The sequence below is a fragment of the Monodelphis domestica genome, chromosome 2 (assembly GCF_027887165.1).
Source record: "Monodelphis domestica isolate mMonDom1 chromosome 2, mMonDom1.pri, whole genome shotgun sequence".
Taxonomy (NCBI): domain Eukaryota; kingdom Metazoa; phylum Chordata; class Mammalia; order Didelphimorphia; family Didelphidae; genus Monodelphis; species Monodelphis domestica.
In genome coordinates, this window is record NC_077228.1 from 70,043,578 (window position 1) to 70,057,199 (window position 13,622).

Genomic DNA, 13,622 nt, shown 5'->3' on the forward strand with positions numbered 1-13,622 from the left:
TTAATTCTAGCCTTCTTGATTTTGGGCATATGCTGCTGGGCAGTACCATTGGCAATGCGTAGTAGACTTAATACAATCTTTCACTATGAAAATTCATATACATACCTTTGTAATGTCACAAGTCCTTCCTAATATGTCTGTTATTTAAATTCAGATTTTTATAAATTGAGTTTCCTTCCAGGCAAATCAGTTAAACTCTCAGCTCTCTAGGCAATTCTTTAAGAATATAAGTTACAGAGAAAGTGATGAGCTTTTTTGATAGAGGGGCTTCCTCACCAAGGAGCTCCCTATAACAGTGAAATTGCCTGTCTGGTCCCTGTTCCTATCCCTTGAAGAAATGGGATGTCTACCTAAATTATAATGAAGGCTTGAAATCTAAAAGTTGGTCAAATATGTCTAAGCTTTGGGATCTTTTTTTCTTCTAGCTTGGTCAGAGGTAGGTCCCAGTGTCGGTTTCTGGTTTCTAATAGTAGAAGGCTATTCCTTTACTATGTGGAGGAGGTCAGACCAGAAGGCTATGAGGGAGAAGTCTTTTTAGCAGCTCATACATCTGTTACTCATCTCTAACTTGGCCAGGAATCCATAGTTAGTCAATGAGTATCCAGCCTTTGGATCTGGAATGGAAAATTTGCTTAATCATACCCACAGCTTTTTGACATAATGCTGGGTGGTTTTAGAGTTGCTGAGCTTGCCTCTTCTAGCAATGACCTGCCTTCTTGAAGATTCTATCATGGAAACATCCCAAGTGACCCACCTTTCCTCATTCATTTATTGCATGATACTTATTCTTGGGTATTGGGAAGTGGCAGTATTGCCAAGTGAACTAGCCTTCTTTTTTTTCAGTAGCTAACATTATATTGGAAAAAAGGAAGAAAGAAGAGGGTGAAGGATTATGCTTTACTTTTCATTCATTATAACTCAGATGGTACTTCTTTCTTTCCTTTCATCCTCTTCACCCTATGGTTGGATGCCCCAAACATACAGGAACCTTTCCTATTTAGTATAGTTCTTGTAGTCTCTGGGGATGTGATATAGACTTTGGAATGGGGTGTCATAGTGAGGGAAAGGTAGGTAAGTGCCTACATCATATGATGTGGGTCACTGTTCAAGACTGTGCATATAAAGAAAAAATTTGAGACAGATAAAGGAAGTCCTGATCTCTCTTCCTGTTCTCTTGAGCATTCTGGTTTCTGTCTCAAATGTTTCTTTTTTTTTTTTTAACCAAATGTTTTATGGATTCAAATACTTCATTTTAGATTTCATTCCCATCCCCAATACACCCAAAGCACTGGGTATGTGCCTGCTGTCCTGAAGGTGAGAGGCATAGAAAGAGGCTATTAAGGTAGAAGAATAATCAGGGGAACTACTTCATTTGCTAGAGTGAAGCAGTTCTCATGGAGGTGTACATGCATGCTGACCTCCTCCTATGGTCTCTGGTCCTTTTAGAAAATCTGTGCCTCCTTGAAATGATGTAGCACATCAAGGCAGGAGGTTCTTGAGAGAAATGCTTGACTCTCTCCTCCTTCCTCCGACATGTAGTCTAAGGGGGTCAGATTGCTGTAAGAGAATCTCCTAAAAAAGAGGCTATTTCTCTTCAACCACTCTTGTGATTCACTGGGTGGACAGTTTTTCCTATATCTGTCACTAGGAATCTTTGACACAATCCCTTAGTCATGGGTATCAGCCATAAGGAGTTTCTGTGTCATCTCAGTAAAGCATATTTTCAATGTCCAACAAAGCATCAGAGAACTTTTCCTTTAGAGAGGGATTGGAGCACATGAGCAATGAATGCTCTGGGAGGTGTCCCCTTGCCCCCAGCAAATCAAGGGGCTCCCCTGATCATCTCTGTTACATATTATAAAAGATGTCAGAGATATCACCTTTCTGAATGTAGTTGTGGAGGCTTCACCTAGTATAGCCATAGATTCTCTGGAGATTTCTCTTGGTATTTCATTCTTTTTTTTTTTAGGCCATTGAATCCCTATAAAAGACCCATTTTTAGACAGTGCATTTAAAGTTTGCAAAGTGCTCTCCATGTGTTTTCTCATTTGATCCTTATAATAACCAAGTCAATTAGGTGTTATTATTATTCCCATTTTTCAGATGAAGAAACCAAGGCAAAGAGAGGTCTAGTGGCTTGACCAGAATCACTGAGATGGGATTTGAACTTGGTCCTTCCTGGATCCAAATCCTATACTGGATCACCTAGACATTCTTAGAGTGTATCTGGATGTGAGACAATGCTACATATCTTATGCAAGAATTTAAGCAAAAGGGAGAAAGGGAAAGCATACATAGGCTTCTGACAAGTTTTCCTATAAGGAAAGAAATGGCAAGACAAGGAGCATTTTTGTGCCAGCCTGACTCCCTTACTCACAACCCCCAGAAATTCATCTGGTGTTAACTTTTCTCTTTCAAATATTTTTAAAAGGAATTGACAGCCCCACAAATGTAGTGACTGATCGAGTGACAGAGGATACAGCTGCTGTCTCCTGGGATCCAGTCCAGGCTCCTATAGATAGGTATGTGGTACGCTACACCTCTGCTGAAGGAGAAGTCAAGTCAACACCAGTGGAGAAAGACAAGAGCAGCACTGTTCTGACAGGCTTGAATCCAGGCATGGAGTATACCGTCCATGTCTGGGCAGAGAAGGGGAACCAAGAGAGTAAGAAAGCCAACACTAAAGCCTTAACAGGTAACAATGATAGCTGAAATATGAATCTATAGATATAAATATATTATATATAGACACAGGCTTTAAGATTTGCAAGGTGCTTGTACAGTCCTTGATCTTTGCAATAATCCTATGAGGTACAGGCATGTTTAGTTCAACTTTACAGATGAGGAAGTTGAGACTTGGAGAGGTTAATGATTTGCTCCTGGTTACATGGTTTTGGAAGCGATATTGAATTCTATGGTTCAAGATCTCATGTTTAGAGAACTTCATTATGCTGACTCTCACAAGGAGAGAAGAAAAATTAAAACTGAGAAATTCCCTCAGGGAGAAGGGTGATTTTGCATCAGGAGACTGGTGCCCAGTTTTGACAGCTGGGGTGTCAAAATATTCAGAGAAACAAACGTGATTTCTTTTCATAATTAAATTTTGCCTTTTTAGCCTCAAATAGGCTTTCGCACATACGTAGTTGTTTCCCCTTCCCACCCATATTGTAGGTCATACTTAATTGGACTGGAAGTTCATGCAGTGTTTTCCTAGAATGAGCTGACACATTCTAATTTTCATTTCTGGACATGAAAGCTTGAAACATTTGGCCAACAAAAGAGTTGAAAGCTTATCTTGGTTTGCAGTGACTGTGGTACTGTGCAAATAATCTAGGTCTTTTTCAAAGAATAAGGGGGTGGTTGGCATTCCAGTGCAACAGAAACAAATGTACTGAATATGCCTTTAAACTTTCATAAATCCTACGTGCTTACATCCTTCCTATAGACATTTAGCCAACTGTGAGGTCCATGGACACCACAGGGCTTCATTCTAGAGTAGCCATGTAATTCTTTCTCTGTTCAACCCTTTACCCTGGTTGGTGCTATCCATTAATCCAGGGCAGCCTGCTTGCTGGGTCCACTCATGTTTCTAAAGCTGAAAAGAAAAGTCTTTTTGACAGGTGGTTATTGAAACTGGGTTCATTTGTAGTTAAGGCACTTCCCTTTGCCATCAACATAATTATAAGCTCAGTATTTGGTTTTGAAGAGGAATTGGCATTTGGAATGAGAAACAATATTTTAAATGCTGCATGGCTACCCTTTAGGCAGAACATACTTTGAGAGCAATCTCTTGATATGGACTGGCCTACATTCTTCCTTTGGATTGAGCTGTTTCTTTTTTCGACTCTGGGGTTCTACTCAAGTGTTTCCTTTTATGAGAGGACTTTCCTGATCTCCCCCAATTGTTTGTGGTTCCCCTCTCTCCAAATATTTGATCAAAAAGATCATCATATTGCCTGGCAATGAATAGTGTAGCTATTATCCTAATCTAGGCAAAGTCCTTTTGTAGAGGCTCATCACTAAATGGTTGGACACCAGATGATGACTTTTTTAAGCCACAGTATTCACTGTGCACTAAGGTCTGGAGATATTGATGGCTCTCTGCATTGGTGGCAGGATTACCCATGCTATTGAAATTAGGAATCATTGAATGAAAATGACTCTGAAGTTCAAAGAACAGGAACTAGTCTATTACATAAAAATGAGGAGCACAGGAAACTGGGGATTCATAGAACTTTTTAAGCAGACAATTTGAGGACAAAGTTCTAGTAGCTAAAATGGAATGTGGATTTTATCTAAAAGATTTACTTCTGATTATAGGATATTAACTCACCCTTGGAATTTCAGACCACTGGGTTAAAGGCTTAAACCACCACAACCCTTGGCATGTAATTAAGGCAAATATATCCTGGGTTTTCCTGGGAAGGCCCTTGTTTTAAGAAAAAAAAAGTACTTCTAAAGAAGTTTTGAAAAAACATGTGTCAGGCCATGTGTCCTGATTTTAAGATGGGAAAATGCAGACAGCGTAGCTAAATGTATTTAGACATTTTTTTTTACCAGATAATCCTTATTTGTGCATATGCCAGCTTTTCAGAATCAGAAGCATTAAATTTGTCTTTCTGATATTTATCTTAAAGAAATTGACAGCCCAACCAACCTGGTAACTGAACGTGTTACTGAGGATACAGCCACCATCTCCTGGGATCCAGTTCAGGCTGTCATAGATAGGTATCTGGTGCGCTACACCTCTGCTGATGGAGAGACCAAGGAGATACCGGTGGTGAAAGACAAGACTACTACTCTACTGACTGGCTTGAGGCCAGGCATGGATTATACTGTCTATGTCTGGGCTGAGAAAGGGAACCAAGAGAGCAAGAAAGCCAACACCAAAGCCCCAACAGGTAATGGAAATAAATGTTATCATCAGTAGCTCATTCAAGGTAACACTTTTCTGTCTACAATATGCTTAAAAAAAAAAACAGCCTGTTACTAATGAGTATTATTGTTGTTGTTCAGTCGTTTTTTTCAGTCATATTTACATTTTTGTAACCCTATTTGGGGTTTTCTTGGCAAAGATATTGAAATGGTTTGCCATTTGGCTTCAGCTGATTTTACAGATGGGGAAATTGAGGCAAAGAGGTGACTTGGCAGAGTCACACAGCTAGTAAGTGTCTGTAATCGGATTTGAACTCAGGAGGATGCTTTCCGGACTCCAGAACAGGCACTCATTTTACTTTCCCATTTAGCTGCCCCAATGAGTATTATTATCTTAATTTAAAAAATAAGTAAACTGAGGCTGAGTTGAAATAATTTGTCCTGAATCATAAAATTCTTAAGTGGCAGAAATGATATTTTTATACCCTATATTCTGTAAGTATAAATCAGTGGTCTTTTCATGACTTTTTTTTTTTGTTAATGGAAGCAAACATTCCCTGCCCCAACTATTTTCTCATTCATTGGCACTCACTTAATGGTCAGTTCCAAGATCATTGATGTCCGGTATCTGTGATATCAAATTAGAATAAAACTGTTTAAATGTTAAAGATCTGAGAAAAACAGCAAGATGGCAGTATTCTCATGGTACTAGCCCTACTGTGATGTTTACAAGGTCTCCATTATATGGTTGGATGACAAACATTTTGTATGAATTATCCTCCTTTAGGAGACTTATTAAACTTTTACCAAAGTTTGCTAATTGAGACTCTCATGTACTGTTTTTAGGATCTTTACAAAGAAAGAAAGTAATGATCTCCACAAAGAAGTTCTACACAAAACCAATCAATAACTTGATTAATAAGCATTTATAAAGCACCTATTATAGGCAAAGCACTATGCTAGGGATTGGGAACACAAATACAGTGAATGAAAGGATTCTTCTTCTCCGGGAGCTTATATTCTAATGGGGAGGGCAATAAACCTTATAAATAAATGCATAATAAGGAGACAATAAATAACAATGTAGTTAAATAGAAGGTAGTTGGGGAAGGAGAATACTAGCAATTGGTGGGTGGGATCAAGAAAAGTTTCATAGGGAAGGCAGTGCTCTATTTGTCTTAGGTTTTTCATCTGTAAAATGGGAACAATAATAGCTCCCTTTTCCTAGGGTTGTTGTGAGGATCAAATGAAATAATAATTATAAAGCAGAATACTTGCCACATAGTAAGCACTATATAAACACTAGCTTTTATTATTGTTATCTTGAAGAAAGAGGGATTCAATTAGGGAGGGGTAAGAAGGGAACACATTTCCGGCATGGAGTGGAGTGTCATGTGCAAAGAACCACATATGGTGTGTGGCTGGATTGCAGAATGTGGGAGGGAGAATAATGCCCAAAGATACTGAACACATATATTGGGGGTTGGCTATAATGGTCTTTAAATAAGAAATATGTGCCCTGGATGGTATGGGAAAGATCAATTTATTTAATGGTTTTGCTGGATATTACTGAAGAGAAACTGTTCTACCCATGGTTTGGGGAATTCTAAGTCCCTGAACTATGTTCTGTCTCCTTAGCTTCCCTCCCCATTCCTAGTCCACGAAGGGAATAGCATTGTTGACTGAAGAGTTCTCTGATGATATGGTCCCTTCCAGCTCTCATGCCCTATGATTCTCAAGTCCTATATTTCTAGAAGTTTGTTATTTCTGCTCATCTGCATAAGGGTGGGTTATGGGGATGGTTAGTTTGGTGCCAATACTTATCCTTTTTCTTAAAGAAATTGATGATCCCAAAAATCTGATAACTAATCGAGTGACAGAGGACACAGCGACTATATCCTGGGATCCAGTCCAAGCTGTCATAGATAAGTACATGGTACGCTACTCTTCAGCTGATGGAGAGACCCGGGAAATACCAGTTGGGAAGGATGAGACCACAACTATCCTGACAGACCTGAGGCCAGGAGTGGATTATACGGTTTATGTCTGGGCAGTGAAGGGAGACCGAGAGAGCAAGAAAGCCAACACCAAAGCTCCAACAGGTAATCAGAAGTAACAATATCATTACAGGTAACAGTATTTACTTTATAGTTCAGAGTACTTTCTCGATAACAATCCTGCAGTGGGTATTTTGAGTTTTATTTTTGTTTTATAAAAGAGGCACTTTAGTCACAGAGAGATTAAATAATTTTCTAAAAACCAAATTCTAGTAACTGGCAAAATCATTCCTTTTAGACAGGTGGCACAATGGGGTAGAGCCTTGGATCTGGAGACAGTAAGAAACTGTCTCAGACACTTAAACTGTGTAACCCTGGACACAATCTCTTTCTCAGTATGCCTCCTAGCTACAAGTATGCATTGACAAAGACTTAAAATAAAACTGTAGCTCATAACTCCTGTTATACTTGTTTGGTTGATTGACATTTAAAATATCAAAACATGAAGCACTTTGAAGGATCCTCCTCCCATTGGTGAGTTTCTGATAGAACTTCTGTTTTGAGAAAATGACTAATTCCTTCTCTCCTTTTCTGGCTCTGCTCCTGACTTTCTGGTCTTCTTATTTACCCTGTCTTCCTTTTAGTTACTTTTTTATATGCTGTCACTCCCCATTAGAATGTATGCTCTTTGAGGGCAGGAGTTGTATTTTTTTTTGCTTGTTTTCATGTTTCGCAGGTTAGTGCTATGCCTGGCACATAGTAAGTGCTTAACAAATGTTTATTGACAAGCCTAGAGCAGCCATTTCACCCCCATTTTGGCTCTGTACTATTTGAGCTACATCCCTCAAGATTCCTATTTTTATTGAGACAGGGCTCATCCTCCTGGCTGAGGTCACCTCTTATATAGAGAGATGTTGAAACTAGAGGGAGCACCTCTTGCTACCATTCACCTGGACTTCTTAATTACTCCCAAACCCCTTAAGTTGACAAGGGAACCACAGAGGCTAGAAATGTCCACTTCAAGATTGCTGTTTGGGTACCTGTGCTCAAAGAAACAAAAACAAAACCAGAAACATTAGAGACAGCTAGAGAGTCTCTTCTGTCCTCATCAGAGGAGTCTAAGCAACAGCTCTCAGAATTCTAGGTCATACCTGGGTAAGGGAGGAAGAAGAAAGTGAGAGTTGATGTTGCCTCTCCCTTTAAATTCTATTAAGTGGGTACCTTGATGTCTAGGGAAAGATATAGGTGGCCAACCAGAAGCTTCTGGTTTGCAATCTCCTTTAGCAAGGAGACCAGTGAGCATCCTCAGAGCTCCATATGGTCCAGACTAGGAGATCAATGATACCTGATTCCCTGACACTATTACAGGTGTATTCTGGTCTGTTTATGGTGTCAAGATAATAATGTAGCCTGAACATGGAATAAATTATTCAGAAGCTGTAACGATATGATAGACACAGCAAGATGGCAGAGATGGTCTCAGTTCTGGAGAAAGAGAGAAAGGGAGAGAGACAGAGAAACAGACAGACAGACAGACAGACAGAGAGAGAGAGAGAGAGAGAGAGAGAGAGAGAGAGAGAGAGAGAGAGAGAGAGAATGTGTCATATCAACAGTGGACCTTAAAGTGTCATATCAACAGTGGACCTTTAAGGAAATTGTCCAATTTTTTCCTAGAGTCTCCATTTCCTAAAGTCTTACTAAAAGATACACTAAACTCTTCAGAAAAGAAGCCCTAAATGAAATAATAAATGAATGATCTGAAGAGGACACTGGATGTCAATCTAATTAGTAATTTTATCTGGTAGCTCTAAATGCTGCTCCAAAGAGAGATCCAATTCTTCCAATTCTGAGAAACTGCAAGTTATAGAAATAGACCATAAAGAAAGGAACCAGGTACTTGCTGCTCCCCAGGTGGCTATTGAGAATAGATAGTTTTGATACTGTGTAGAAGGGGTCCTTGGTGATGGTCTTGGAAACTCTCCATCTTCACCTATATGCATAGCAACAGATTAGAGTAATAGACAATTTCTTATCCTTCTCCACACATTCTTCTTAAAGAAATTGATGATCCCAAGAATCTGATAACTAATCGGGTGACAGAAGACACAGCGACCATATCCTGGGACCCTGTCCAGGCTGTCATAGACAAGTACATGGTACGCTACACCTCAGCTGATGGAGAGACCAGAGAGATACCAGTGGGGAAGGACAAGACTACCACCACCTTGACAGGCTTGAGGCCAGGCATGGATTACACTGTTCATGTCTGGGCTGTGATAGGAGACCGGGAGAGCAAGAAAGCCAACACTAAAGCCCCAACAGGTAACAGCTCACCTTTTTATATTAACTTTATAGTTGGCAGAAGGATTTCTTGACAACAATTCCATGAGGTAGGTAATGAAAGTATTATTACCTCTGCTTTTCAGAAGAGGCAATTGAGGAATAGAGGTGAAATAACTTCCCAAGGATCACAATTGCTGCAAATTAAGGATTTGACTTTAAGCTCTTTGACTTTAGATTTGATGTTCTTTCTATTATGCTGCCAAGGAAGAGAAGATAACTTTGTCATCATTGTTGTTGTTTATGGGTTTATTTGTTATGCATCTGGGCATTCAATATTAGATAATTGTTCTTGTTATTAGATCAATTAAAATTGCTCTGTAACTATTATATAATTAAATTTAATTCTTGATTTTTAAAGAATCAGTGTGTTATTATATCTTCAGGAGTCATCATTCCAGATATAGGATAAGAGTTCTAAACTAGAGTGGACATTAGGGGTCATCTAGTCTAGTTCCTTTGTTTTATAGATTCAGAGAAATTGCCCCTTATCAAACATTCTGGATTTGAACTCAAGTTCTTTGACTGCAAATTCAGTGTTCTTTCCATTGTGCCATATTGTTTCTCTAATTTTTACTTATTCAGAAACTGAATATAACAAAATATTTTGGATATAGAGTCAGAATTTCAATTATGAGCTCCATGAGGTCAGGGACTGTCTTTTGTCTTTGTCTGTATCCATAGCACTTAAGACACAGTGCCTGTCACATAATGTGTATTTGATACATATACATTGTCTTCCTTACTGACAGAATGTGTGGGTTCTACAGTGGGCTTGGCTACTCTGGGAAGTCTCAATGTGCTAATTTATAAAACAGGGTGACTGTATTAGAGGATCTCTGTAGCCCCTTCTTTACTCTCAAAAGTCTACCTCTGTTCCTTCTCTTATAAATAATTTAAATTTCCCTAGACAGGCTGTCTATACACCCTCCCCCAAATTAGGAATTATGATGGAACTTACAAGGAGCTACTCTTTGAGTCAAGAAATCAAGGCATTAAGCATTTATTGAGCATCTTTATTTACCAGACACTGGGCAAAGTACTGATGATACAAAAAAAGGAAAAAAAAAACCCTCAAACTTTGGCTTAGAGAAACTCATAATTTAATTGTGTGTTAATGTGTGTGTGTGCAACATGCAAGCAGCTATGTACCGACAAGATATATAGGAAAACTAAAGGAGGGAAGGCCCTTCCTTTAAGGAGGACTAGGAAAGATTTCTTGTAGAAAATAGAATTTTAATTTTAAAGAAAGTCAGAGGAAGCCTGGAGACAGAAGTGAGATGGGAGGGAATTCCAAGCATGGGGGACAGCCAGTATGTGTGAATAATAGCAAGAAAGGTCTAATTGCTTAACTTTTATTACTCTTCCCCCTTGGAACTGATATTTAGAATCAGTTCAAAGACAGAGGGTGAGGGTTTTAAAACTACTAAACAGAAGATTTTTTAAAATAATATTTTATTTTTTCTCCCAATTACATTCTTTAAATTTTTTTGACGTATGCATTCTTTCTCTTCCACCCTTCTGTCATCCATCCCTGAGGCAGAAAGCAATTTGATATAGATTTAACATGTGCAACCATGTAAAACATTTTTCATACTAGTTATTTTAAACAAAATGGCTTATATTTGATCCTGGAGATGATAAGGAGGCAGTGCAGTTTATTGCATAGAGGAGCAAAGGACACCTAGATTCAAATCTTGCCTCTGCTACATCTTCTACAAGAAGCTTTCTCCAACCCCTTGTAATTCTAGTGCCTTCTTTCTGTCAATTATTTCCTACTTATCCTGTATGTAGCCTGATAGTAGATATTTGTTTGCATGTTGTCTTCCCTCATTAGATTGTGAGTTCCTTGTAGGCAGGGATTGTCTTTTCCCTCTTTCTGTTAACTTAACACAGTGCCTGGCACATAGTCGGTGCTGAATAAATGTTGATTAGTTGATTACATATGACCCTGGAAAAGTCATTTAGCTTCTTATTGCTGCAGGCATACCTTTAGGACTATAAAGTACTGAGTAGGTGGCAACCTGCATTGGCAGATGAAATTTCCTTATCAGCAATTTCCTTTATCAATGAAATTCACAAATTTGTTTTTCTTTAAAAATTTTTTTTCTTTATTTTCCTAATATTTTTAATTTTTTCAGTTACATGTATAAATACTTAAAAAAAATCCTTACCTTCTATCTTAAAATCAATACTGTATATTGATTCCAAGGCAAAAGAGCATTAAAGGCTAGGGAATGAGGGTTAAATGACTTGCCTAGGGTCACACAGCTAAGAAGTGTCTGAGATCAGATTTGAACCCAGGAACTCTCATCTCTGGACCTGGCTCTCAATCCACTGAACCACCTAGATGTCCACTAGAAAAACTTTTTGGCAAAATTTTTTGACATTTTAAAATTCAGATTTTTTTCTTACCCCACTCCCTTCTCTCATTTCCCTGAGGTATCTGATATAAGTTGTACCCATACTTTCATGTAATACATACCTCCATATTGCTCATGTCTTGATGGAAATCACATATTATCCATACAAGAGAAATCTCATGAAAGAAATACAGTGGAAGATGACATGCTTTGATCTGCAATCAGATTCCAACATTTCCTTCTTTGACTGTGGATCACATTTTCATCATGAGTCCCTCTTGGAGACTTACTTTGTTGATAATGTTACAGATCCTTTTTGAAAAAATGACTTTATTAATAAAGTTTATTTTAATAATAATAAATGTAATTATAAATACATGGCATCATCTAATGACCAATTTTGACAGAAAGGTAGAGCAGACTCCTAAGTCAAAGAGACACTTTCTTAGGCAAATATGCTAGTTCTATAAGCTTTTCAAATGATTCCTCCTTATCAAGGTTCAGAAGAGACAATAGTCAAATGGCAGGTTTGCTTGTCAGGAGTATCAAAACCTTGATTAAAGGGGAATTGGAAATGTACACGTAATAGGGACATTGGGAAATCTGCTCCACTGGGACACTTCTCATTGAGCTAATCATATGACCTATCCTCTTTTAATAGGGTACCTTTTTTGGTCTCTTGCTAAACCTAGTTGAGGTATCTAGAAGATGCAGTGGACAGATCACTAAACTTTGAGTCATTAAAGACCCAAGTTCAAATCCAGTATTAGATAGCTTTGATCCTGGACAAGTAATTTCACCTCTATCTCTCTCAGTTTCTTCAACTGCAAAATAGATAAGGAGTAGGGCAGCTAGATAGTACAGTAGATAGAGCACCAGGATGGACTTAGGAGGACCTGGATTCAAATATGGCCCCTGATAAAACTCTTGTGTGACACTGGGCAAGTCATTTAACCTTGATTTTCTAGCTTTAGCTGCTCTTCTATCTTAGAATTGACCAAGACAGAAGTTAAGGGTATTTAAAAAACTGATAGAATAATAAAAGCACCTACCTCTCAGGCCTGTTTTTGGGGTAAAATAGGACAAAATTTGCAAGAAAAATTTTAAAACATATAATGTTTTAAAAATGAACCATGCAACCAGCAACTCCTGGTTGGTTCTCATGTGTCCTTGTGACATAAGGAAAAGTTGTAACAGTGGATAATGGCATTGACCACGTGCATTGACATTTAGTTGAGTCATAGGCTTTCTTTTGGGGATGCAAAACAATTTCTTATTGGACCTCCTAACCATGGGCTATACCAGAGAGGATTATGGAAACTGGCCAGTAAGCTGGTCATTCCTGTAGGTTCTAAGGATAGAAGAGAGGCAACTTTTAGCATCTATTCTAGTTGGTGTCTTTGTTGGTTTATAGCCAACATCAGCCAATAGGTGGACTCCTTTGATTATTTATGTTACACCTATGAACCTTTTTTTTTTATCAAAATCTGACATACCAAATTATTCCTGCTAAAGAATAATATTGTTCCACTATTCAATTATCTATATTAGTTGATTCAATTTGTAAAGATAGTTAAAGTGACCACATCAGCCATACCTCCTAGTCTAGTTCAGTGACCAAATGGAGAAACAACCTAAGTAATTCTTGGTAGTAAAAGGGGAATTAGAAAGATTCATTAATTCTTTACTATCATGTAGCAAAATGCAATGAGTACACATCAATAGATATATTTTTCTAATTGAAAAACTTAATGGGGGCAATGAACTCAATGTTGAGGGAGACTAGAGTTCATTCAGTTACATGAAGAGAGAATTATAATTTGGGGAATTATCATACCCAGTTTTCTCCTTTGTATACAGAAATGTGTTAGTAATGCACATTCCTGTGGAGGGAGAAATCTCTTATTTTTCATGCCTTAATTCATTCCTTGGGCCTTGGATGACTTTTGGAAATTATTATGATGTATGGCGCCTTGAAGCATAGCACTGCAGAGTTTCCCTGTTTGTTTCCTGACTATTTTTACTGTTGCGTGTCTAAAATCATGAT

At 38.2% G+C, this 13,622-nt stretch overlaps 1 protein-coding gene across 1 annotated transcript in view; it reads left to right on the forward strand.

Annotated features, from left to right (window-relative positions):
* Window positions 1-13,622, forward strand: part of TNN (tenascin N) — an 88,847-nt gene that overhangs the window by 40,046 nt on the left and 35,179 nt on the right. The window contains exons 7-10 of the mRNA XM_003340111.4: window positions 2,432-2,695; window positions 4,638-4,901; window positions 6,714-6,977; window positions 8,931-9,194. Coding sequence (XP_003340159.3) covers window positions 2,432-2,695; window positions 4,638-4,901; window positions 6,714-6,977; window positions 8,931-9,194 — 1,056 coding nt within the window. The remainder of the gene's footprint in view (window positions 1-2,431; window positions 2,696-4,637; window positions 4,902-6,713; window positions 6,978-8,930; window positions 9,195-13,622) is intronic.